The sequence below is a fragment of the Thalassophryne amazonica genome, chromosome 16 (assembly GCF_902500255.1).
Source record: "Thalassophryne amazonica chromosome 16, fThaAma1.1, whole genome shotgun sequence".
NCBI lineage: Eukaryota > Metazoa > Chordata > Actinopteri > Batrachoidiformes > Batrachoididae > Thalassophryne > Thalassophryne amazonica.
In genome coordinates, this window is record NC_047118.1 from 54,144,872 (window position 1) to 54,172,491 (window position 27,620).

The following is a 27,620-nucleotide window of genomic DNA, read 5'->3' on the forward strand; positions in this document are numbered from 1 at the left end:
GCCTTGAGAAATGTGCTTGTTAGGTACGAAACTTGTTAGTTTTTGGAAATGAAAGAAACTCACGGAACAAAAAAACAAAAACAAACATATTCGCAACAGCCACACTGGTTCTTAATTCCCATCACGCAGGTGACTGTTTACTTCAAGCCTAGATATGTCCAACAGTTCCAATATATTTGCTTTGTATTGACCTGTAGTGACTGATTTAGGTGGAGGATTGAGGGGGTTCCATCCCTTTGATTCTGACCAAAGGTGTGATAAAATATGGGGAAGGTCTTCCATAAATAAAGCTTCATTGATGAATGTTGCTGCATGCAGAATAAGAGCAATCTGAGATTTCTGATGTCCAAAAGTCTGGATCCGGATCACCTCCAAAATTTAGTGGAGTCTTCCATACCCCAATATATATCTGTGATGAAAATTTTGTGAGAATCCGTGAAGTAGTTTTGACGTAATCCTTCAAAGCCTATATGAAGTGAAATCTTGATCCAGAATCCGGATCACCTCCAAACTTTAATTGAGTCTTCCATGGCCTAATATGTATCTGTGGTGAAAATTTCATCAAAATCTGTGCAGTAGTTTTGGCGTAACCTGCAAACAGACAAATGAATAAATGCTGATGATTTTATTAGGTCTTTGACTGACGTAATTAGCAGATTTACAGTGTTCAAAATTAAAATTGTGTATTAAAAATAATACGATAATCAGTGTTTAGCTTCCCAGATTGTCTTAGAATGCAGGAAAAAGGCTAAATTTTTATAATTTTCCAGGGGAATGGGGGCATGCCCCCAGACTCACCCAGCAGGGGCGTGCCTTCAGTACACCCAACCAAGTCACCCCCTTCATCTGAAGCCAGATCTGTCCCTGATCTGTTGCAACAAAGTTAATCAAAGTTTAATAAATTGGAGGATTACAAGATGAGTGTGTTAAAATCGTGGGGATGGACTCATTTATTCAGCCCTTGCATTTTACAGGGTGCATGGCCCTCCCAAAGCCGATGAGCACAGAAGGCAAATTAAACATTACATATAAAAGCAACTGTAGTCCTAATGACCACCAGAATTCTGCAACTGGTAAGTACACTTTAATGGCAACTTGATAGACCTTTCTGTCTGTTTTGTTATAGTTATTTTGCCTATTAAAAGATATCAAAATAACCCAAAATAGTAGTTTCAGTGGTCCTCACAGAGCTATATATGCAGTAGTTAAAAAACAACAAAAAAAACCTCCTTTAATCCTATGCTTGTCTTGATAATATGTTACTTAGGTGAATTTAAGATAAAATAATGTAACATGTAACTGTATAACTTTAATAAATCATGTTTTTATAATGTTAATATCCAGAATTTTGTACTTGTCAAACTCAGTTGTAAATTTCATATAATCCTAATTTATATATTTAAAAAAACACTCAAATTTGACAAGACACACTGGCATTACTCTCCAATCATCTCTGACCGAAAAAAATTTGGTCAACACCAACATGACCATAGGATGTATCAGTGTTATAAAATAGACACATCAACATGGGCAATTTGAAAAGTGCAATTTCTAATTGCTAATCTCATTTCCATGACATTTGACCTACAAAACGGTCAAGAAAAAGTTTTTTTTTGGGGGGGGGGGGGGCTGTTATGAAATTATTTCAAATACAAATATTTATTCAACCAACAATTTTCCTTACAAAATTCTACTGTCCAATTGTACTACACATCATTCAACCCGACCAATGTTGTCCTGTTGTGCAACTTCCACGTGGGAAACACTAAAACCAGGCTGGGTGCAGCTAAAAAGGTGCCGGGTCAAATTCCAGGCAGCGCGTCCCTGAGCATCTATCCAAGCCTGGACTACTGACTTCACCCAAGTTGCTTCCAGCTGTACGTGAGTGGCGTCCATAAGCTCAGTGAGTCACTCAACAACCACACAAATAAACAGTGCGAGGTGTTGTTCAGCTTAAGCTGACTCACCGACGGACACACGTTGGTCAACGCACGGCCGGTGGAAAACCATCAGAGGCCGTCATGTTAGAAAACCCCACATTAGCCTGCTTGCTCACACTCGCGGCGCCCCCCCTCCTCCAACCCCTCTGCTGTGATGAAACGAGAGAACGCGCCTCTGCTAGTCACCTCTTGTTTATTTACCTACAGAATTACAGCCTGTTCGTCTTGGACCGTGTTCCAATGTGTTTTGTTATGTTTCCAATCAAACAGAATATCTACGCGTGTGGTCTCTGGCCATGTTTGGCTAAAACGTGCACACACTTGAGCGCACACACTCCCATTCAACTTTCCCCTTGTGCCAGAGGTCCCCCTCTGCCCCCACCTACCCCACCTCTAACCAAACATCGCAGGACAGCAAAGGGGAACTTCAAAGTGGCCGGAGGGGGTACTGCTTTTTTCCTGGCACTTGTCATCATCTAAGGGACTGGCTGCTCCCCTTATTACTCTAATTGCTTCCAACTGCTCCAGGAGGCTTTGATGAAGGGTGCCGGGGAGCATACTGGAAGCACCTGTTGTTGCACAGACAAGCACAGGTGGGCCTTATTGGTGGTGACATGCACTGCTCCTACTATTACAAAAAAAAAAAAAAACATCAGACAACTCAAATAAACACTTAATGACAATTTTTCAATGGAAGTTAATATTTTAATAATTATGAAATCCTAGTTATGTAGAAAATATGAGCATCAGGAGCAATAACTTTGTTGCAAGACTGACAGCACATATGGCACTCTGGCTCCATCTTGTGGCGTGGTGGTGCTAGAAGTCCAGTAACTGCATTGGAAATGAGAAGAAACATTTTCTGTATTAACAATGCAGATGTGAAAAATCCAATTTGCAGCATTTTTATATAAAGAGCATTGGAGCGACACCTTGGGGAGAATCAAACCAGTCAAGCTGAGAGGTTCAGAGAAACTGGTGCTCAACTTATTTCCATAACGATAAATAAGTAGCACATAAGGAGCTGAGCTTTACAACAGACTGGTGACCTGTCCAGGGTGTACCCCGACTCGCGCTAATGACTGCTGGAATAGGCTCTGGCTCCCTCATGACCCTTAACTGGAATAATCTGGAATGGAAAATGAATGAATGAATAAATAAGGAGTTGAGTGACCAATATGTAGACTCGGGGCGGCATGCATAAGAAGTGCCAAAATTCTAAGAACGATATGATTTTACGCTTACTATTAGAATTAAGAATAAGTGGCATGGATAAAGGTTCATAAGCTGGAGAGGTATCCTAAATCGATTAGGAGATGTAACCTAGCAGCACTAGAGGGACTGAGAGCGAGACCACATACTTTCTGGCAAAGAAAGAACATCCTGCATTTGTATGATGATCAGAAATTGTTGAAAATAAGTAGAATACAGTCCCCTGCTTCACGTAACAACTCACTAACTACAGAAATTAAGGTGATAACATTCTGCATATTTTGGCAACCGGACATATGCAGCAGTACACCCGTGATGAATTTGGTGCATTGTAGTCCATGCTAAGTATGGTCATAAATACCACTCTATACCAAAACTAGAGACAGTCATCACGAAATGCCCAGCGCGCAGTATTATTTTCCATGCAAAGGGCAGTAATATGTACTTGTATGGGGTGGGTATTGGGTTGAAGCCTTATGTGTTTGATGTAAACTGGGATATACAATGAAAAAATTGGAGATTGGCATAATATTTATTTAGAGGATGTGACAAACAGTGACCATAAAAAGTCGGTCATGGTCACCAGCCTTCAAAACAAATGCAACCACTGGTGACCTTGAAACAGAGGTCAAGGTCACCGGCCTTCGAACCCATGCAAAGTACTCCTCCAAGGCATGTACCCACCAAGTATGAAGTTTCTACGAGCAAAAGGTGCCGAGCTACACTGTGGCAAAGGATTTGACAGTTGTGACCATTGGTGACCTTGAAGAGTAGGTCAAGGTCACTGGCCTTTGAACCCATGCGAAGTACTCCTCCAAGGCATGTACCCACCAAATATGAAGTTTCTGCAAGCACTTACGGCAAAGGATTTGACAGTTGTGACTACTGGTGACCTTGAAAAGTAGGTCCTTGTTTTTTTAACTGAGCACTTATACCTTCCCCAACTACAACCACAATTCCAATGAAGTTGGGACGTTGTGTAAAATGTAAATAAAAACAGAATATAATGACTTGAAAAACCTCTTCAACCTATATTCAACTGAATACACCACAAAGACAAGACATTTAATGATAAACTTAATTTAACTTCAAACTGATAAACTTTATTGTTTTTGTGCAAATATTTGTTCATATTGAAATAGATGCCTGCAACACGTTTCAAAAAAGCTGGGACAGTGGTATGTTTACCACTGTGTTACATCACCTTTCCTTCTAACATCACTCAATAAGCGTTTGGGAACTGAGGACATTAATTGTTGAAGCTTTGTAGGTGGAATTCTTTCCCATTCTTGCTCGATCTATGACTTCAGTTGTTCAACAGTCCGGGGTCTTCGTTGTTGTATTTTGCACTTCATAATGCGCCACACATTTTCAATGGGCGACTGGTCTGGACTGCAGGCAGGCCAGTCTAGTACCCGCACTCTTTTACTACAAAGCCACGCTGTTGTAACACGTGCAGAATGTGGCTTGGCAATGTCTTGCTGAAATAAGCAGGGACGTCCCTGAAAAAGACGTTGCTTGGATGGCAGCATGTGTTGCTCCAAAACCTGGATGTACACTTCAGCATTGATGGTGCCATCACAGATGTATAAGTTGCCCATGCCATGGGCACTAGCACACCCCCATACCATCACAGATGCTGGCTTTTGAACTTTGCGCTGGTCACAATCTGGATTGTCTTTTTCCTCTTTTGTCCGGAGGACACAACATCCATGATTTCCAAAAACAATTTGAAATGTGGACTCATCAGACCACAGCACACTTTTCCACTTTGCGTCTGTCCATTTCAAATGAGCTCGGGTCCAGAGAAGGCGGGTGGTGTTTCTGGATGTTGTTGATGTATGGCTTTCGCTTTGCATGGTAGAGTTTTAACTTGCACTTGTTGATGTAGCGACGAACTGTGTTAACTGACAATGGTTTTCTGAAGTGTTCTTGAGCCCACGCGGTAAGATCCTTTACACAATGATGTCTGTTTTTAATGCAGTGCCACCTGAGGGATTGAAGGTCATGGGCATTCAATGTTGGTTTTCAGCCTTTCCGCTTACGTGTAGAAAGTTCTTCAGATTCTCTGAATCTTCTGATTATATTATTAACTGTAGATGATGGAATCCCTAAATTCCTTGCAATTGAACATTGAGAAACATTGTTCTTAATCTGTTGGACTATTTTTTTGTGCAGTTGTTCACAAAGTGGTCATCTTCGCCTCATCTTTGCTTGTGAACGGCTGAAACTTTTGGGGATGCTTCTTTTGTACCCAGTCATGAGTGTCGTCAGTTCCCAAACACTTATTGAGTGTTGTTAGAAGGAAAGGAGATGTAACACAGTGGTAAACATAACAATGTCCCAGATTTTTTGAAACGTGTTGCTGGCATCCATTTCAAAAGAAGCAAATATTTGCACAAAAACAATAATGTTTATCAGTTTGAACATTAAATATCTTGTCTGTGTGGTGTATTCAATTGAATATAGGTTGAAGAGGATTTGCAAATCATTGTATTCTGTTTTTATTTACATTTTCCACAACATCCCAACTTCAATGGAATTGGGGTTGTACCATCGATGACGTGCAGATTGTTTGAGATAACAGCCTCAATAAGGGGCTGCGTTACCGATGTTCATTTTGGGTACGTAAAGCTGGATCTGCATGTATAACATTAATTACACATTTTTATTTTATTTTCTACACATCTAGTATTTAGACTGTCTTTAATCTTGCAAGTTTCAGAGCACAGCATTCATTCTGAGTTTCTAACAAGCTTATTTCTTATTTAATTTTTTTTTCATGTTCTTTGACCTATAATATAATACAAACAAGAGTGCTCTGAGAGCACAATATCCCCCGCTGGCAAATGCTGCTGTGGTCCAAGTGCTTACTACAATCTGATCACATTTCAAGGTAAGTGATAATTGATTTCAGAATGCAGACACTAACTCATGAAACTGGCATTGTCTCGGTTTGTTAATCAAGAGCCATAACTCTGCCAAAATGTGTCAATCTTGTACAATATTACAATAAGCGTATTACCAACCTAAAACAAGGACTTGTACCAAGTTTCCCAAAATTCCACCTAAAAAATCTGAGAGTTGATTTCAGAATGCAGGCACCCACTCATGAAAATGACAAGTCTAGATTTGTTAATCAAGGGCCATAACTGGTAAAATGGGTCCAACTTTAACAAAATAATAATATGCGTATTACCAACCTATAACAAGGACTTGTACCAAGTTTCATGAAATTCCTCCTTAAAGTATGAAAGGAGTTTATTTTGGAATGCTAATAGCCCTTTTGGGACAGACGAACATCACCACAACATAATCCCGCTTCGCGCCTTCTGCCAGAAAATGAAAAAGATGCATCTAATAGTGGAAAATGATTGGGAATGTTTTTGGTAGAGATTAGTATTAAGAATTAGAAGGTAATCACAGCAGAGTGTGCTGTACAAAACCTTAGGTGAAAGGTTGGATGTCACCATCACGTGCAGGCCCCCAATTGGCTGACTCATGGCTGAGGTGGGCTTTTATTTGTGCTCCTTTTTTTCCATGAGACTTATCCATTAGCTCCGTCAGCTCTTAAGAATTGAGCTTAGACTTTGCTGAAAGTTACTTTTAGCATCTTCATACAAAGCCCTTCGGTCCAACTCTTTAAGATTTTCTAACTCTTAAGTCAAAGTGTCGGACGATTCTTAAGAGCACTTATGAGAGGTTTTATGCATAATGTCTGTGGGTTCAATTCCTGTATCCTCAGACAAGACACTTCATCTGTAAGGTTCCAGTTCACCCAGCTGCAAATGGGTACTGGATATAGTGGGAGAAATCACCTGATATAGACTGCTAACTTAAGAATGTAAACCAGCGCTTACATGAAGGAGGGCGCCACATCCAGCAAGTGGCAGACATGTCTCAGAGAAAAAGGCTGAACAAAGTTGCCGGAGAGTGGTGTGTGTGAGATCCAGTGTCGCAGTCTGATCGGCCCCCTCTACAGGTCAGCCCCCTGCCTTCACTGCGCATGGGTCATTTCAGAGCGTCAGCAACAACTCACCAATTCTCACCTCGTTTCTTCTTAAAACTGCACTCCAGTCATCATCTATCTCAGCAACAGATCTCTGAAGCTTTAGTACAACAATCATTTCCAGATAAACTCAGCATTATTTCATAATAAGAGACGGAGGACCAATCAGATGGTCTGAGACTGACTCTCTACACCCAAACCGATCAAAAAGAATAATGTGATTATTAACCATAAAATGACAAAGTAAAACCTCTTAAATCATTCTAAAGTCAGTTTTAAGCAGAAACGAGGCGATAATGGCCTCATTTTGCTACTGAAACACCAAAATGACGTGGTGCTGTGGAGCTGTGATCAGTCTGCTGTCTTTTATTATGAAATGATGCTGAATTTATGTGGAAACGATTGTTGGACAAAAGCTTCAGATATCTGTTGCTGAGACAGATGATGACTGGAGAGCAGTTTTAAGCAAAAATGAGGTGATAATTGGTGGATTGCAGCTGACGCTTAGAAATGATGCATGCGCAGTGAAGGCAGGGGGGACCGATTTTTAGGGGTACTGTTTGGTCAGCAACACTGGTACACCACTACTAAGTACATTATTACTAGACTGGGAGGTCCTACAACTTAATACTATGGTGTAACTTATACATAAAAAAAAAAAAAAATCACACATTTGTTAATAATAATAACTGTTTATATCGGGCCTACCCAGGAATCAAAGCACTAAACAAAATAAACTCCAGCAATAAAATAATAAAAGGTACACTACAGCAATGCACAAAAACAATCCCAAATTAAAGAGCTGATAATGGGACGCACGTTTTTACTGTAGCGTTTCCAAAGCTGTGGGTCCACAATCTGTGTCCATCTGATGATTTCTTTTGTATAAACTGTGTCCTATAACATCCAGTATGTTGTCCATTGCATGTTTACTTGTCCATCTTGTTTTTTGGGGGAATTTAATGATCCTTATGTTCCTTAAGAGCACAGGCTGTGGTGTGCATGTGTTAATCTGAGTTCCTGTCCATTAAACTCACCCTCAAGGAAATGCTGTATTACAAAGTGAGTTCCACATACAGAAAAAATGTGTGACTTGTACTTCAGAAAATATGGCTGTGCCACGTCTCCATCTGAATACAAAGACAACTCAGGATACTGGAGTCTGTTTTGCATCATGTATTCTAAAATTTATAATTAAAACATTAAAAACCTGTATTTTGTTGGTTTTTGTCATAAACGGGTTGTTGAGCTACACACCAGCTGAGGTAGGATCTTTTCAAAATGCTCAATGTCGACTCTGTCGCAGTCCTCAGCTTCAGCTTGTTTCAGTGATCTCATCGCAGCCTCTGGGGGAAAAAAGATGGTAAATAATCATTTCACTCAATCCGTCCACTGTTTTGGACTGTAAAGAAACTGGTCAGGAACCTTTACCTCGAACAAATATGTTTAGCATCTCTCTCATGAGCAGCACAGCATCACCACTGACTGCAACACAGTGCAGGTAAGCAAAAAGTTACTTTTTGTTAAAAATGTTACCAAACTGGATTTTTGAAAACTCACTTTTGGTTTTGTTCTCCTTGAAGAAACTTGACAACAATTTTCGTACTGTTTCCTGTTATGAAACAGATAAATGTGTCACTGCGGAGCGTATCTTCACAGACATTGTCGCATGTGTCTGTGTGCCCCACAGATGTTGGGACTGTGGCAGATGTTTGCCCTCTATTATGCAAACATTTACTTTTAATGAAACTGCAAAAGTGCTTAGAATTTTTTACATTTCCAACTTAGCATTTTGAGAATACGAGTAAATGTAATGGCAGCACAAATACACTCAACAAAAATATAAACGCAACACTTTTGGTTTTGCTCCCATTTTGTATGAGATGAACTCAAAGATCTAAAACTTTTTCCACATATACAATATTACCATTTCTCTCAAATATTGTTCACAAACCAGTCTGAATCTGTGATAGTGAGCACTTCTCCTTTGCTGAGATAATCCATCCCACCTCACAGGTGTGCCATATCAAGATGCTAATTAGACACCATGATTAGTGCACAGGTGTGCCTTAGACTGCCCACAATAAAAGGCCACTCTGAAAGGTGCAGTTTTATCACACAGCACAATGCCACAGATGTCGCAAGATTTGAGGGAGCGTGCAATTGGCATGCTGACAGCAGGAATGTCAACCAGAACTGTTGCTCGTGTATTGAATGTTCATTTCTCTACCATAAGCCGTCTCCAAAGGCGTTTCAGAGAATTTGGCAGTACATCCAACCAGCCTCACAACCGCAGACCACGTGTAACCACACCAGCCCAGGACCTCCACATCCAGCATGTTCACCTCCAAGATCATCTTAGACCATCCACTCGGACAGCTACTGGAACAATCGGTTTGCATAACCAAAGAATTTCTGCACAAACTGTCAGAAACTGTCTCAGGGAAGCTCATCTGCATGCTCGTCATCCTCATCGGGGTCTCGACCTGACTCCAGTTCGTCGTTGTAACCGATTTGAGTGGGCAAATGCTCACATTTGCTGCTGTTTGGCACGTTGGAGAGGTGTTCTCTTCACGGATGATGCGAAGGAGATGTGTTGCACTGCATGAGGCAAATGGTGGTCACACCAGATACTGACTGGTATCCCCCCCAATAAAACAAAACTGCACCTTTCAGAGTGGCCTTTTATTGTGGGCAGTCTAAGGCACACCTGTGCACTAATCATGGTGTCTAATCAGCATCTTGATATGGCACACCTGTGAGGTGGGATGGATTATCTCAACAAAGGAGAAGTGCTCACTATCACAGATTTAGACTGGTTTGTGCACAGTATTTGAGGGAAATGGTGATATTGTGTATGTGGAAAAAGTTTTAGATCGTTGAGTTAATCTCATACAAAATGGGAGCAAAACCAAAAGTGTTGCGTTTATATTTTTGTTGAGTATATATTAATTAAATTAGTTGTTCCCAACTCTTATGTTAATGTCTCCCTACCCACCCACCTCCAACTTGTACCTATGAACAGTGGACCCCCTCCAAACCTCCTGCCTTCTCATTTTGGTTCATCCAAAGACTGATCATGTGAATTAGTTTTGAGTGTCAAGTAAGTACAGTATGTCATTAGGACTAACTGTTAAGTGACCTTTTCATTTTGATAAACTCAGAGCAGACAAAACCTGATGCACCCCGTGATCTTTGGTGCCTCCTAAGGGGGGCCCAGACACCAGGACGGGAACCAGGGAATTAAATAATAGTTTAATTAAATGCTTTGAGCAATTAATTTATTGGATTAATTAATTACAGTGGAGCTGAAACATTTCATCTACAGAGACAACTGGCATTTATCCTGCAGCAAACCTGGGTTTGAATCCAGCTCATTGGGCAAGAAACTTAATCTGCAGTGTCTCTGCCCACCGATCTTAAAATGGGTAACAGAGTTGGCTGAAAAAGTAACCTGTGTTGGACTAGCGTCTCATCCAGCAGGAGTTGCACACTCATCTGCTTCACACGACAGAATGCGGAGATGATTTTGTCAAATTTAATCAAGTTTCGTTTTTAATTTTGAATACATTGTTTTATCTTTCAGTAGAGGTGGGCGGATTGATCCTAATATCGATACCAACGCTGGTATTGATATTGAATGATCCTCATGTAAAGAGATCGATACTCAAGCTTTTTTTCTCTCCCGCACGCACTGACTGCTGCACACGCAGATTCATCAAAGTCTACTCTGTAAAAGCAGCACTGCGTCACACAACACAGAGCAGCAAACCCTTGTATTGTGGTTTGTCAGACCTCTACCTCAGGAGATTTTGTTTTAAGTTGTGTTGAGTGATATTTTTTTAAACAAAAATGTTGATTGTGATAAAGTATTTTGTTGTCACGTACAACGTTTGGCGAACCTAGGTCGTTTGGATCCTTTGGATCTATGAAGCTTAAATATGAAAAAGTATCGGTATCAGTATCAATATCGCCGATACTGGGCCTGTATTTACTTGGTATCGGATCAATACCAAAATTCCCGGTATCGCCCACCTCTATCTTTCAGAATGCAGAAGCAAAAGTTGAACATTCACTTCCAGGTTTTTGTGTTTGCTTTTGGCCTAGATATGGCACCAAACTTTTATTTTTTTTTCCAAAAACACAGCAAACATTCTCCAGCCTTACATGGGAAGACGTGGCTTCTCTTTGTCAAAACTAATTTGGAATCTTGTTCTGACAGAGAAATAATTTTATATATATAGTAGACTGTATTATCAGTGACCTTAGTGAAAATAATCATATTAATGAAAAAGTTCAGATGTAATCATAAATGCTAAATTTCAATAAAAGAAAAAAAACCTGCAAATCTTGACATTTTCCTGTTGATCAAATCCATTAATAAATGAAATAACCTATCTGTAGTGTGTTATCAGTCAGCCTCTTTGAACAATCATTCCAAACTGCCTTCACTAAACTGCAGGTTTTCTGTACTATCGTGGAAAAGCAGTTGACTGTATGAGCAAAAAACATGGATTCAACCATTTTTTGACCGTTGCCTCCCAGTCTTCAATACGGCCTTCGATATACTGCATTAGTACAAAAAATAAACCATTTTTAACCAGAAAGTTACCTGACACAAAGCGAACATTTGCAGACTGTTATAACGTGGCCGCTGACAGAGGGAAATTAGCGCACAAAAACCAGAATTAATATTTAACCGAGAGCACGAAAGTTAAACTAAACATTGCGCGTATAATTATGTTTTCTTGAAGACATTTGCGAAGAAAACGGTACCGTTTTAAAGGAGATTTCTGAATCCTGTTCCGCCATGTTTCTGACGAGAGGGGGAACATTGGCGCTCTGCGCTGGGATTGGACGCTGGTTAGTGACGCTATTAGCCACGCCCTCAAATGGTATGTGTTTGTTTTCTGGGAGGACATCGAGCTCATTCCTGCAACATTTTCGTCCGTCATCTTTGGAAAGGAATTGACGCGAGTTTTGAATCAACAACTCACGTCAATAACCATCAGATCTTGCATAAAACTCTCCATGTGGTGGCTGTTAAAAAAAAAAAAAAAAAAAAAAAAAAAAAAAACTGTTTTCAACCTCATTCTCGCATTTAATTATAATTTGAAATTAATGATCAACCATTAACAGTTATTCACTCATTGTTACTCACAATAAAGCAGCTCTCAGTCTCCTCATATATCAAATTCTGGGTTTGTTAGTGAAGCAAAGGCTGAGGTGATGGTGAGCACATTTGTTTCCTGCCTGTTACTCTGTTGGTTTATTGCTGAGAAATAATGTTTTGTGGTCCATAGTTCCAGTTGCTCTCTGAGAAATTCAGTGAGCAGGTGAGAAAGGCACTGGATGGAGGGGAAGCAATTTTTGACAACTGGAAAAGTAATGCAGATGTGTTAAGGGAGGCAGCTAGGAAGGTGGGTGTGACGTCCAGAGTGCAGGGGGAAAAAGGCACGCGGGGGGCGAAGTGAGTCAACCTGCAGGCTGTGGTAGTGCGTCCTGTCCAGGAAAGACTTTATTCAATATCAAATGTAAAATTGAAGTCCGTTATCTGTGGTTATTGAGTCTTTTGAATTCGCTCCCCATTACACCCAGGAAAATTGGAAATTCACAATCTAACAGGTCATTGTCCTGCTGAAAGATGAACTGCTCTCTGGAGCAGGTTTTCACCCAGGATGTCTCTGTACATTGCTGCATTCATCTTTCCCTCAATCCTGATTAGTCTCCCAGTTCCTGCTGATGAAAAACATCCCCACAGCATGATACTGCCACCACAATGCTTCACTGTGGGGATGGTGCCTGGTTTCCTCCAAACATGAAACCTAGCATTCACACCAGAGAGTTCAATCTTTGTCTCATTTTTGTTTCTCATGGTTTGACAGTCCCCCAAGTGCCTTTTGTTAAACTCCAGGTGGGCTGCCATGTGCATTTTACTTACTGCTTCCATCTGGCCTCTCTACCATACAGGACAGGCCTGACTGGTGGATTGCTACAGAGATGGTTGTCCTTCTGGAAGGTTCTCCTCTCCCCACAGAGGAATGCTGGAGCTCTGACAGAGTGATCATCAGGTTCTTGGTCACCTCCCTGACTAAGGTCCTTCTCCTCCGATCGCTCAGTTTAGACAGGTGGGCAGCTCTATGAGTAGTCCTGGTGGATCCAAACTTCTTCCATTCACGGATGATGGAGGCCACTGTGCTCATTAGGACCTTCAAAGCAGCAGAAATGTTTCTGGACCCTTCCCCAGATTTGTGCCTCAAGACAATCCTGTCTCGGGGGTCTACAGACAATTCCTTTGAATTCATGCTTGGTTTGTGCACTGAGATGCACGGTCAACTGTGAGATCTTATATGGAGACAGATGTGTTCCTTTCCAAATTATGTCCAATCAACTGAATTTACCCCAGGTGGACCCTAATTAAGCTGTAGAAACATCTCAAGGATGATCAGTGGAAACAGGATACACGTGAGCTACTTATTGTGGGCATTCAAGGGAGGTCCATCCCCCTGCCCCAGGCCCGTGCAATAACGGGAGACATATGATTTATAATTGTAACCTAACTCTCTTTTTCCTAAGTGATACAAACTAGTTAAATCCGGTTCTACATGCACATACCAAGAGAGAACAAAGGAAAGTAAGAATAAGAATGAAACTAAACGTATAACCCGAAATAAAATAACTACCTTAATACCAAAACAAGTACAGAAAACAAATGAAGAAAACCATAACTGAACACAGAAATATATCTAACAGTACCATACTCATATATAAACATAGAAAGATGCAGAATTACAAACATGGAGTTAAACGTCATTGATTTTTCTGTTGGTTCTAGCACGTCATGCACACACACACACACGCACACGCACAACACTGAACATTTAAAATCACACATTGCATTTTAAACTCAGCTTTCCCTGCAAGACACACCCACAGAACTATTTTGCATTCCGTGTGACACACCCACACCATCTATGAGAGAGTTCAACTATTATTTGGCTAGCAATTACACAAGCTATCCTAGCATGTAACTGGCTCAGAAATTAGCCTGATACGCTAGTGAACATGCACATACTATATTTTGCTACTGTGTTTTCTAGATAGATAGATTTTATTGTCATTACAACAAGTGCAACGAAGTTACAACAAGTGCAATGAAGTTACAAGTGCAACGAAAGACAAAAATACAGCAGTCAAGCCACAATTATTACTAGCTGAAGGTAATAATGTCACACATCAGAATTAAAACAACCATACATATGCATTTGATTGTTTATGTACGCTAAACCTTAAGACAGTCCCTCATCCGAATTGAGGCAGTGTGAGTGTGGGGTGGCCACAGCAGTATCCCGTGTAGCTGTGAGCTCGGGACGATGGCAGGGCAGAGGTAAGGGGGGGGGCGTCATGTGTGCAGATGAAATGAGTTCCTATCAGTCAGATGAGTTTGTATCAGTTTCTGTCAGTGTGTGCATAATGTCTGGAGTTGCCTTGACAACATCAGACTGTAGGGGAGGGCAGAAAGATAAGAGGGGCAGCTGAATGGTTCACCAAGGCCGTAGAGATTCTTCTGGAGGAAAACAGAGGAGCTTTTTGAGCTTCGGAGGTTGATAAGACTGCCATGTTTACGGTTAAGCAGAGAAACACCATTTACAGCTCCTCTGACTGACCAAATCCAATTTATGAGTATTCCCTGGTCTCCGACATCTTCCTTTGCAAGGAATACTTGTACATTTGCTCTGAGATGTTTTCCAACTTATGTCTGAGTTGAAGGGTTAATGCAGTCTGAGACTGTACCACCTTGCCCAACTCATTAAGCATGACGGACAAGTGAGGGGTTGTGGTTCTGGTAGCAGCCACCTTGCCAGTTCTCCGGTAGGACAGGGCAGCACATAAACCAATAAGCACCAGCCCTCCCACTATAAAACCAAATATAAATAGGTCTTTGACGTCCTCCACAAAGAGTGGTACCAAGCACACACCACTTCTCCCAGGCGTTGAGAACATAGCCTGCAAGGTAGGTTTCATCTGGGCACGCAGGGTCCCCGAGCCCTGATTTCCTTGTTGAAAAATGGTGTCAATAGCTTTCAGAGACCAGCTGATCAATTCCATGCTTAATCCAAATATACGTAATATGAAGAATTCACAGTTTAGTGATGTAAGGACTTTGAAGGTTGAAGCAGAGATAGAGGAGATAGAGGAGAGAGGAGGAGATGGGACCGCCCTTGCCTGAGTCCCGAGTTTCATCACGACATATCAAGGTGATACTCAGTGACTGACTTTATTAAATACTTTCACCTTGTAGCTGTGGTGTTGCGTATTTGTACATGATGAGCTCAGTACTAACAACACAGTAGATGCAGTGCTAAACTTACAGATCAACTGATTTCAACAGACTACTCAAACAAAACCGAAACAGTGAGACCAGTTTGGGAACCAGTGCCTTGAACAAAGACATTTGAATGCAAAATACAGATGTAACACTGAAGTTACCTGACACAGACTCACCTCTACAGGCACTACTTATTATTCACAACCTTTAGCATTTTATGTTAATGGAAGTCACTCCAAAAGTTCTGCAATTTGTTTACCCCTTTGATAAATGTAGGGGAAACCGGGGCATGGTGAATCACGGGGCACAGTGAATCAGTAGCTATATCTGCAAAACTACATATATATTTGCAGCAATTATGCCATATTTTTATGCATAAAGACATCCCCTTGATAAATTTGTGTTTTGTTTTTGGATACATTAAGGGTAAAACTAAGTGGCAAATGAAGTAAGTTTTTTCCTATCAAAAGTAAATTTTGTGGATGTCAGTGTCTGTATTTATTTCTCACAACAGAGGAAAGGTGGCCCAAAAATTGTTATTAGTTAGAAGACTACCCCGTCCAACTGATGAGCATGTGTTATGTCTTCTCCAGACTATCAGCTGTTTGATAACATGACTCATGTGTGTCACATCCACAGGGAAGCAGTCTAGAAAGTGATTTACTAAGCCTCTGTATCAAGTGGAAGACAAATATTACTTGTTGAAGGTTATAGATTTATTTTTCCATGAATTATTTCTATAATTTGTTCATACGTGAAAACAACTGTTTTCACGTTTGAACAGAAATTATGACAGTTGTATTTATAATAGTTTCTAAAGGACTTATGTCACTATATAAGACACTCACACACTACATAGCTGGTTTGCTGGATTATAGTTTGTATCTGCATCAACATATGTTTAAGAATTTTGAAGAAATCTTTATAATCATGTGGTTTTTCATTATATTCTAAGTTGATTCACTGTGCCCCGGACATGGATTCATTATGCCCCATGAATTAGAGTCCGGGGCACAGTGAATCAAAAATTTTAAAATCAATTTTAAACACCTGTAAATTACACTTGGGGAGACATAAATAACACAGCCTTATAAAAAACTAGAAGCACTCAGAGAGTGCAAACCTCCGCCAAGACCATGGGGTCACTGACGCCATAACATCTACACGCCGTGGAATCATTGAACCTAAAAAAGTCTAACAATGATGTTTGCTCAGTAGTAAAAAAGTTTCATCTGCTGTGACTGGATAGCATGTATCCTTAGCACTTGGCATCACAGTGTTGCCACTTGCACCTTTCCCAGAAGCTACTGTCATCTGAGCACTGATATTGATATTGCATGTGCTTATAGACAAAAACAAATAAGAGACAACATTCAATTTATTATTCAACTAAACTGCAAATATATTAATTTTTTTTTAACATTTATGAAACACTTCTCTAAACAAGGCCGTAGGGTCACTGACCCTAAAGAGATTCCCTCCTTGGCACAGTGATCTATTTCTTTTTGTCTCTTTCTCTAAAATTGTATATAATAATCATTAGATTATTAATATATAAACAAAAATAAATTTAAGAAATATTACAATTTGAAAACAAATGCACCGGAACGTGATGACAGCTGCAACTGCTTAATGCTAACTTTTAACATTGAAAATGCAATAGACATGCTAATGCGTTAGCATCAGGATCCAGATCGTGATCCGGATCACCACTAAAATTTAATCACTTGTTCCTCTTGTCATTTCCAACCACTCCACAAAATTTCATCAAAATCCATTCAAAACTTTTTGAGTTATCCTGCTGACAGACAGACAAACAAACAAACAAACGCGACTAAAAACATAACCTCCTTGGCGGAGGTAAAAACTTGCTGTATTAAATACACCGTAGAATGACATAAACCTATGCATATTGTGTTTATGCTGCCCCAACAACATTTCTGATCCACTCTGCCCCGGCTTCCCCTACTGCTGTATATTACTGTCACTAGTACTGCTGTGTAAACTGCACATGTGACTTTTCTTCACAACTGTCACACAGCTGTCTTTTCTTCAACATATGTGCTTTATTTCCAAAATAGCAGCTCAACCATTAATTTACGATGATGTCACAAAGGTTTTGTTGGGAGCATTCTTGCATTCTTAAAGAACATAACATACGAGTATGACACCAGGAAGCAAATGTTCTCAATGTGCACACCCACAAACACAGGTGTAATTAATAATAATAATAGTATCATTCCTGTACATTGGCTCGGTTTACTGACATACCTAAAGAAATGATCTGCATTTTATTTCGGTCAGAAAAGCTGGAGCCTCTTTCGTAGTAGCCACCTTATCCAAATATTTGAAGTGTGATTGCTGGTGAGTGTTATGATGATCACACTTCCACTCCCATTACTGTACACTTGATGTACAGTCAGGTCCATAAGTAACTGAACAGTGACACACATATTTTCCTTTTTTTTTGCCTCTGTACACTACTACAATGAAGCTCAAATGAAACAGTCAAAGTGCTCTTGAAGTGTAGCCTTTCATGTTTATTTTAAGTGGTTCAATAAAAATATCACCTTCACCCTTCACCATTTCTACACAGTCCCTCAATTTTCAGAGCCCATAAATAATTGGACAAAATAAATATATGTAGTATTTTAAATACAAATCATTGCTTTTGCAGTAGGTTTTCTTTAGATGATTCAGGGGTCGATATATGAACATTCTTAAGTAATTTCATATGTACTGAATTTCAGTTACATAAATCATTAAAGATGTACAGCCTTTCAAACTTCATAAAACAGACAAAATTTAGTTTCTACCAAACAAGCATTATAATGTAGGTTGATTTTTGTAACATGTTGCAAAATTACAGCTCATTTTAATGAAGAAAACATATTTTCCTTCAGGAGGAAGTGCATGTACACATGTATGAGGTTTTGAGGTTACCTTTAACCCGACACACTTGCGTGATCTGCATTCCCAGGGCGTGCACGCCAACATCCGTAAGATGTTTTGTAAATCACTTCAGAGGTGTTATCTGGTTTCAAAAATAGCATTTTTAGATTTAGAAGTGTTTACTTCTCAAAAATATGTACAAAATTTGAGAAACATATTAGATTTCCTGGCATCATGCTGCCTTTCTTTATTCTGATTGGCTGATGCCGTGTGCGTCCCAGCATCTGTTGTGCAAAACCTGAGAAGTTCCCATGTGATCTGTTACATTGCTACCAAATGTAGGTCACGGCATTCTGATCATTTGAATTCTCCCCTTCAGGAGAAGACATTCTAAATTGTTTCCAGACAGTGCAAATTTTGATAATATTGTCATATTGTGAATTCCTTATTTAAACGCTATGGAATAAAATTATAATGGTACCAAAGAAAATTATTTTTATGACTTAAATCTGAAAAGCACAGAGGCCATACAGCTTTAAAAATTACAAGCAGTATGATACTGTTTGGTACATTTGTCAACAGTCCACAGTCCTCAAGAACTGAGTGACCGTGCAAGTAACAGACTTGTGAGGGAAGCCACCAAGACATCAGGACGGAGGTATAGGCTTCGGTGACTGTGGATAAATTCTGCATAGTACAAATTAGAGTATATGCATTGCATCACCAGTTGTACAGGTCACACTGCTGGTGTGAACTCTATGTGACCCCCCATGTGTGGGTGTAAAGCAAAATTAGAATCTGGTGAGCTTTAATGCATCACAACAATCAAAAAGCAGCTTTGTAAAGTTGAAGTCTTCATCTAACAGCAGTTCTACTTTAGCAAGGTACGTCCTAGCGAATATTGCAAATGCCTCCAGACCGCTTACGGCGTACAGGATTAGTTTTTTTTTTTCTTTTGTGTTGGAAGTATGAGCAGCGTCAGTAAACTGCTAAGTGTCGTCGCCATTTGGGTATGTGCGCCGTGGTCGCAGCGGGCAATGGTACAAATCATATGGAACCAAATTTGCACACTAAATGGAACCAAAATTGCACGGTAAATGGAACACAATGGCAAATGGGATGAACGACCACGTGACATACAAACCACCAACCAAATGACAAGGATCTATTCAGGTGTTATATAAAAATAAATGAATGTTCTGCACCTGGTGGGGTGGTGCCCACCTTCATGTGAGTGAACATCTTCAGATAGCAACAGTTGGGAATAAACTTGATGACCGCAATGTTGCCCAACATGGGGCATGAAATATAATAACAACTGAAAAGGAAATCCAAAATGAAATGATGGGTATGTGTCAATGGGAATCATACCAAAATTTTTCATCTAGACTATAGTTTACTCTTGACAAACCCAATACACTGTTTTGTAATCTTTCAAAACTTTTGAAATGGCTGTGCTTCAAATATTGTCCCGGAACACATCAACTGCTGAATACTGGCACCTGCTGGACAGTTCAGGAATTTGCATCCTTATTAAAATTATGAATAACATATTTGCAGGTTGCAGTAAGCGCTGGCTGGATACCTCTTAATGATGAATTAATATACCAGAATTAAGAATTTTAAATCTCATAACTGACTCAGTATATCATTAAAATGCGAAAGTGTGTGTGTGTGTGTTTTTTTTTATAAAATTAACTGTTTGTAATTGTAACTGTCAGAAAAGCGTACGCCCACTCGAACTTACGGTGCTGTACTTTACGAGGTTCCCGGGAACGCAGCACGGTGATGGGCGGGCTTTGAAAAGTCTTCAGGAAGTTGAGTGAGAAAAGTCCCCAGGAAGAGTTTATGAGTTTAGCATCTTCGCCTCGAAACTGTTTGGAAGTTGGACTTTTTGTACTTAAAAATGCAGAGCAGTGCTTACGGTGCCTCCCTGGCCGGTGGTGCCTTTGATTTGCCAACATTTATACTACAGCCTCAAACCATATTGCGCTTCTTGAGTTGGGTGAGTGACTGTGCGAAAAGTGAGCAAATGTTAGCTGGTTAGTTAACAGATGTCAGATGACACACTCCACTGCTTGCGAACAAACCCCCTGTTTATTAGCTATGTCAGCTGCTAACTGTGAACATAAACAGGCTGTTAAAGTGGAATGTTAACTAAAATACTCTTAAAAAGGAAATACGTGGCTGGGTGATGTTGAAGTTGGCTAAAGTTAGCATGCCTGGTGTCACTGTCCACCTGTTAAACTGCTGGACACCAAATGCTCTCTTGTGATGTCAAAACAAATGGATCAAAAGCAGCACTTTCTCGTATAATCTTTTCCTTCTCGTTTGTGGTTATGTTTGCAGTCGTCGTCTTCAAATTGTATATCAGGAAGTGAAACGTGTTTATTGGTTTCACTTGGATTGTTCTGACGTGGACTGCAGTTAAATGAGCGCCAGAGAGCTGTTCAAATTGCATGTTTTGGGCAAAGAACAGGGGGAAAAATAAGGATTTTCTTCACAATAGCTTTATGTAGTTTATTTATGTCTTTAAACTGAGAAAAGGCATTGGGAGAGTGTGTTTTTCGAGTAGTCCCGACGCTTTGGATCGCAATAATCACATGGTTACACGTTTATAGCTCATTTCTTACAGCGTACCAACATTATTACCCCTGTTTGAATGTTTATTTCAGTCCTCGTCTGCATTATTGGCACCTCTAAATTTTAAGTACAAAATTTGCAAACACAAATCAGCTCATTGCGCTTAATCACAATATTTAATAGCGATCAACCAATATGGGTTTTTCAATGACTGATGCAGATGCCAATATAATATCATCTTCTCCCCCAGAGCAGGTTGGATGAATTTAAATCCATCTTTGGCAGGAGGACACGTGTGCTCCATCTTCTCTTTTCAGATGATGGAAACACTGTTTTGTATGAAACAATGCAATATTTCTATTTTACCAACAATAAATTGTTGAAGCAACTCGGTACCAAACTAACTTCTTTTGCATTTTCTCCCGAAAAGACTGCAGCAAGTGTAACTGTATAGGCAGCAAACATTGGCTGTGCTATTAACAGCAGCAAACATTAACTATAATGATCTTAAGTCTTAGAGTTTCCCTCTGGTAATGTGAATGGTATGGACTGCATTTATTTTGCAGTTTTCCATCTGAATTATAAGATGAAAGCGCTTTACAATGATGCCTTGCATTCACCTGTGAATGTCAGGGTGCTGCCATGTAAGTTGCTCAACTGCACACCAGGAGCAACTGGAGGATTGTGAACCTTGCCCAAGGGACCTTAATGATTTTTCACAGTGTGGCAGGGATTTGAACCAAGGATCCTCTGGTCTCAAGCCTACTGCTTAAACACGAGATTATCACCTCCCCAATGTAGCTATCCAGCACTGATTTCTGGTCATGGAATTGTGAATTTGACACACGGGATGCAGGGAGGCACTCCAGCATTGTTCTACAGCCACATTAACTCTAATGCAGACACAGTGTCTGCATACATTTTCTGGTTTTATTGACCTTGTGAGCATTTTATTCGGCCGATGCCAGTTATGGAAAAATGGCAATCAGCCCAATTAAACAGATGACCACTAATTCATTCATTAATTTTCTATACCAGGGGTGGGGCTTTTCAAATTCTTTGATTTCAGCTTCTTAAATGTGGATATATTCTGCTTTCTTTTTTCTATCAGCTTGAGTTCTGTTAGTAAAGTGAATATCTTTGTGCTTTGGACAAAACAAGACATTTGAAGGAATCATCTTGGGCTCCGAATAATACTGATTAATATTTTTCTCTTTCTTTTATATTTTATGGACTTAACAGCTAATTGAATAATTAAAAAAAATTGAGTGATTAATTGATTATGAAACTATTTGTTAGTTGCAGCCCTACTGCGGTGCTCTGATCGCTTCCTCTGTCTTTTATTATGAAATAATGCTGAATTTATGTGAAAATGATTGTTGTACTAAAGCTTCAGAGATCTGTCGCTGTGACAGATGATGACTGGAGTGCAGTTTTAAGCAGAAACGTGGCAATAATCGGTGAATTGCGGCTGATGATCCGAAATCATACTTGCGCAGTGAAGGCGGGGTGGACCAAATTTTAGAGGGGACTGTTCGGTCGGCGACACCGGTATGACATTAAAAGATGTATAGAAAAAAGTATTCTGATAAGAGGCTAGATCAGTAACGCATACATCAAATAATGACGTTAAGTTACTATGCAAGGTAAAAATGCCAATGCTCAGTGGAAGAGTTCTCAAATTTTTTTAGCAGACAAGACATAGAAGAACACTGTTGTGAGTTAACAATACAATAGGTTTGTCATGGTCACAGGCATGGGAAGTATTGATAAACCTGCTTGTAGCCAGTCAAGCAGTGCCTCATAACCATCATTGTAAAATACATAGAGTTTTGGAAGTTTGCTTGATCTGCATGTGACTTGAATTATCACAAGATTTTCACATGTGAAGGATTTCTTAAATTGTAAAACCTCCCAGAGCCTTTTTGTTAAAAAAAAAAAAAAAAAACACACACAAAAAAAAAAAAAATCTGTTTTCATGTGCGTGACTTCATGAGCTACACAATGGCAAAGTAAACCAGGAAGAATAATAGAGGGATCTGGTTTATCTGGATTTGTGCAGGGTGAGCAGATTCGTTTTGGATTAAATAGATGCCATCTGAAAGACAGAATGCAGTTTGTGGGGTTGATAAGAATTGATGGAGGTAAATATTCGTCCACGGTGGGATTAGGGGTTTGCAGCTGTAATTGCGTCTCCAACATGCTGTGTTTTTACTGAATCACTTTCTATTCAGATATTCAGTTTTACTTTGAAATGAAGACACTCTGTGTATGTTACTGTCTTTAACACACTGGCTGTGCAGTAGGTATGATGTTATTAATGCTGTGTGTCCTTTATCTGCAGATATTCTCCATTGTGGTTTTTGCTACCATCACGGCAGAAGGCTATACTAATGCTACAAGAGAGGAAGATACCAAATGCATGTTCAATAACAACGATGGTGCCTGCGGCTTTGCCGTAGGAATTGGAGTCCTGGCATTTTTAGCCTGCGTTGTCTTTCTCATACTGGATGCCTACTTCCCTCAAATCAGCAATGCCAAAGACAGGAAGTACATCGTCATTGGGGATTTGGGCTTCTCAGGTAAGACATGTTTCAGCACAGAGCTAATTCAATAAGGGAATTACATTGCAGAATATAATGGCATAGAGATGTTAATATTGTCATATTTCATTTTTAATACTGACAGCTTATTCTGATTTAAATTTCAAAAACGTTTTAGGGGTTTGGACGTTTCTGTGGTTTGTTTGCTTCTGCCTTCTGGCCAATCAGTGGTCCAAAACTAAACCCGATACTGTTCCTGCCGACGCTGCCCGAGCTGCTGTGGCCTTCTCCTTCTTCTCTATCCTCTCCTGGGTGAGACTCCTATCATCTGTTTAACACAACAACAACAACAAAAAACCCACACACAAAACAAACAAATACACACCACTGGTAATGTACACAGTCCCTCCCATATCCTGTTTCTTTGTCTCTGTGATGAGGCGCATGACTCTACATGTCAGGCAAGGTGGGGGTCAAATCTAATTTCCATATGACAAGTAAACTAATTTAACCAAATAATCCAAGTCCATATATTTCACATTCACAATGCAGAATTCTGATCAGATACTTGTATTTTCCTAGATGTTGCATTTGCACAGAACGTATTGCAAGCACATCTAAATCAATCCATTATTCATGCTTGACAGTGTAACAGCTCTGCCATGCATTAAGAAAAAGAAATCTGCCCCTTTGTTTTATTTATTCATTTAAGTAAACTGATTTTTTTTAATATCCCTGCTATGAAATATGGGGGAAATAGCGATCAGCATGCCCATCCGTCCATTTATCTGTCCGTTTTTGCTTATTACCACGGTATTTCAAGAACCAGTTGACCAATTTCATATCGTAAGGGTGTATGTACTTGGGTGATCCCCAGCAACTTTGTATTATAGACTTGTGGAGCGGGGGATAAGTCATCTCCTGATGACTCTTGTTGTTTTGTATTGCTTCTCAGTTCCACTTAGCGCAGAAAATCCTGCGCTAACTGAGACAAAATGAGAGGAAACGCTTACGGATTTAGACATGATATTTTGTTTTAAATGGGTCAGAAAATTAATTTGTCATGTCTGGGAAGATAGGGACATGATGCAAGAGTCTGATGGTACCATTTACTTGCCAGTGTCGAGCAGTTAAGCGTTACTGTTTAACCCTGGCAGCATCTCATTAATGTAATTTTGGGAAGGGAAATTTTAAAAAGTTTAATTGCTATATGTTGACCCCAAATAATTTTACATGTGCAGATTAGGAGTCTTTTACGAGTCAAAAGCGTGACACATTTTGTGAAACAGATGAGTCATAAGCTCTTATCCAGGTCACACTTCAAATTCAGAAGATAAGAACTGACCCGTTGGGACTTAGCGACGATAAAGAACTTTGATCCAGTTTCATAGTGGCTTCTGAAAAAAACAGGGACTGTGTATATAAGTGATTGTAATTCCTAAGTGGTTAATGTGATATTGTTTTTAAACTCCTTGATTTAAAGGTGAAAGTCAACATGACAAGTTGATTTCATTGCCATTGTGGTGGTGTACCCAGGTGGAAATGATTTGGTCAAACATTTATGGAACCAACTGTTTTGCCAAAAATGAACTCACATTTGACAAACGTGTCTGTTGTAATTCTTACACAGTTACCCTGATTTGAATAGAAACATCCTTGATTTAAAGCTGAAGCTGTGCCCTTTGAGTACTTTGTCATTATGCTGCAGCAGACGACTAAAACAGAACGCGCTCTGTCGGTGTTCCGTCTTTATTCACCTGCCTGTGCCTGTTCCATCAACAGGGCCTGTTGTCCTTCTTTGCTGTTGGAAGATATCGTCAGGGTGTGAATGAGTTTGGGCAGGACTATAGAGACCCAGCCAATGACCCTCCTGCTCCATATTCCAGCAGCGGCCCTACAGGCTACCAGCAGTCACCTTTCCCCCACGGACCACAGCAGCCTGGACAGTACCAGCCTCCAGCTTACTAAAGGACATGAATTCAGCTGAGGATTTTTTTTCTTTAAGTGAAGAATGTGTGCCAATGCTTGATTTACAGTTTGGAATGTTATCTGCACTCTGTACCCCCGCCCCATTCCCCATAACTTGTTTGCATATCGTAAAGTGCACTGGCAGGATTGACTGTGCCATTGTTGTCTGTGCACAACAACAACAAAAAATTTCAGTGCCACTTTTAATTTCTTTGCGAGTTTGAGTGCAGCTGTTTGAAGACTGTTCTGTAATACCAAAGCAGCTGTCGCAAAATGGAGGGTTGGTTGGTTTGTTTTTGCTGGGTTACGTTTTGGCTTTGCTGAAATGAACATTTTTCTTTTCATGGAGATTCCTGAATAATGCATTTTTTTATTAAAGTATTGTTTAATTAATATACTGTAAAGCCATCAATCATAGTTTAAGTGACCACTGAAAGTACCTTTTGTGCACTGAAAAAGTTTCTTTGTGGTAGTGTGTATTTCTTCTCCCTCTCTCTAAGGCACCAGACTTGTCATTTTAATGTTTGAGTTTAAAGTTCATTGTCCCTGCTCCAGTGTAATAAACACAAGGGTGAATTTTATTTAGTTTTAAGTTCTTAACACCATGCTTTTGTAGGCTACCATTGCTAACATGCTGTTGCTTGAGTTCATTTACAGTCTTCCCCCCCTAATATATGGAAAAGTTGGATTTCAGAATATTGGACTTAGTGTTAAAATGCCATATTTATTTGCTCACTAAATCATTTGAGGCCTTAAAAAAACAACAAAAAAAAAAAACATACCAGAACATACCTTTTTTTTTTATACACTTTCTACTTGGTTTGTGCTGATTCTTTGAACTGTCGCTAGAGATTTATTGCCGTGTGATTGTTGTTAGAATGCTTTACCATAATTCCCCTTTAAAGTGCCTTATGTAGTGTTGTGTAACATGGGGGTTGCCAAATAAAAACCATTCACCTTTTGAAAATCTGGGTTAGCCATGTTTTACATTGAGTTTTTTAAATTGTAAAAATTTTTTTGCAATGTTAGACATCAGTTTCCCCTCAGACTTGGGACAGAAGTTTATATTTCAAAAACAAACTACAGTGACCTTTAATAACACTGGTATACAAATATTTAAAAGTTGTCTGCTAAAGAAATAAAATGTGCTATTTATTATAGATTTTTGCATGTTGAATTAAAATATAACAATGGCTAATTGGCTACTGTTTCCAAGATATGCAAGGTTTTACATTTTGTCTACATTATATTGCATTAACAGTAGTTTTCATGAAAAATCATAAACATAGGTCTTTTTTATGTTTGACTGTATAATATTTCACATGTTCTTTTTTTGTAACACTAAAAATCAGCAAAACGGTTACACGAGGTCTATTAGAAAAGTATCCGACCTTATTTTTTTCAAAAACCATATGGATTTGAATCACGTGTGATTACATCAGACATGCTTGAACCGTCGTGGGCATGCGAGAGTTTTCACGCCTGTCGGTTACGTCATTCGCCTGTGGGCAGTCTTTGAGTGAGGAGTCGTCCACCCTCTCGTCGATTTTTTCATTGTTTAGGAATGGCTCAGAGACTGCTGCTTTGATCAAATTTTTTTCAAAACTGTAAGGCACAACTGAGTGGACACCATTCGATAAATTCAGCTGGTTTTCGGTAAAAATTTTAACAGCTGATGAGAGATTTTGGTCTGGTAGTGTCGCTTTAAGGACGGTCCACGGCGCCTGACGGCGATCTGCACTTCGAGGCGGCAGCGTTGAAAACTTCCACATTTCAGGCTCTGTTGACCCAGTAAGTCGTTAGAGAAGAGAACTTTCAGAAGAAGTCGGCATGAGGAGTTTATTCGGACATTCCATTGTTAACGGACATTTTGTAATGAAAGAACGTGCGGGCAGAGTCGCACGTCGGGCTGGACCCGACCGCGGGGGGTCGCAACAGGAAAAACACCTCCGTTGGAAACCTTAACGGTCAAGTTGGAACATGCCCAAGCTGTTAAACAATTTCTCAGTTACTCACTTGTTGAAAGCCATCAAAAGCCGCCTGAATTTTACAAATGGTTTTCAACACGGAGGTGTTTTTCCTGTCGCGGCGCACACAGATTTGCCAAGTCGTCACGGAAACGACTCGGCGAATTTGCGCGCACG

General features: G+C 39.8%; 2 protein-coding genes across 2 annotated transcripts; one reads left to right on the forward strand and one right to left on the reverse strand.

Moving 5' to 3' along the window:
• Nucleotides 1–1,708: 1,708 nt before the first annotated feature.
• Nucleotides 1,709–12,000, reverse strand: cenpx (centromere protein X). The gene is made up of 5 exons (XM_034191174.1): nucleotides 11,938–12,000; nucleotides 8,722–8,773; nucleotides 8,593–8,646; nucleotides 8,419–8,507; nucleotides 1,709–2,774 (listed from the first exon to the last, which is right to left on the reverse strand). Exons 1-5 carry the CDS (start codon nucleotides 11,971–11,973, stop codon nucleotides 2,760–2,762), a joined length of 246 nt encoding a protein of 81 aa, XP_034047065.1. The 5' UTR covers nucleotides 11,974–12,000; the 3' UTR covers nucleotides 1,709–2,759.
• An 8,175-nt stretch (nucleotides 12,001–20,175) lies between these two features.
• syngr2a (synaptogyrin 2a) lies at nucleotides 20,176–26,445 on the forward strand. Its single transcript, XM_034190910.1, has 4 exons — nucleotides 20,176–20,387; nucleotides 23,310–23,547; nucleotides 23,687–23,820; nucleotides 25,291–26,445. The coding sequence occupies exons 1-4, from the start codon at nucleotides 20,289–20,291 to the stop codon at nucleotides 25,474–25,476; spliced, it is 657 nt and encodes a 218-aa protein (XP_034046801.1). The 5' UTR covers nucleotides 20,176–20,288; the 3' UTR covers nucleotides 25,477–26,445.
• Nucleotides 26,446–27,620: the final 1,175 nt, after the last annotated feature.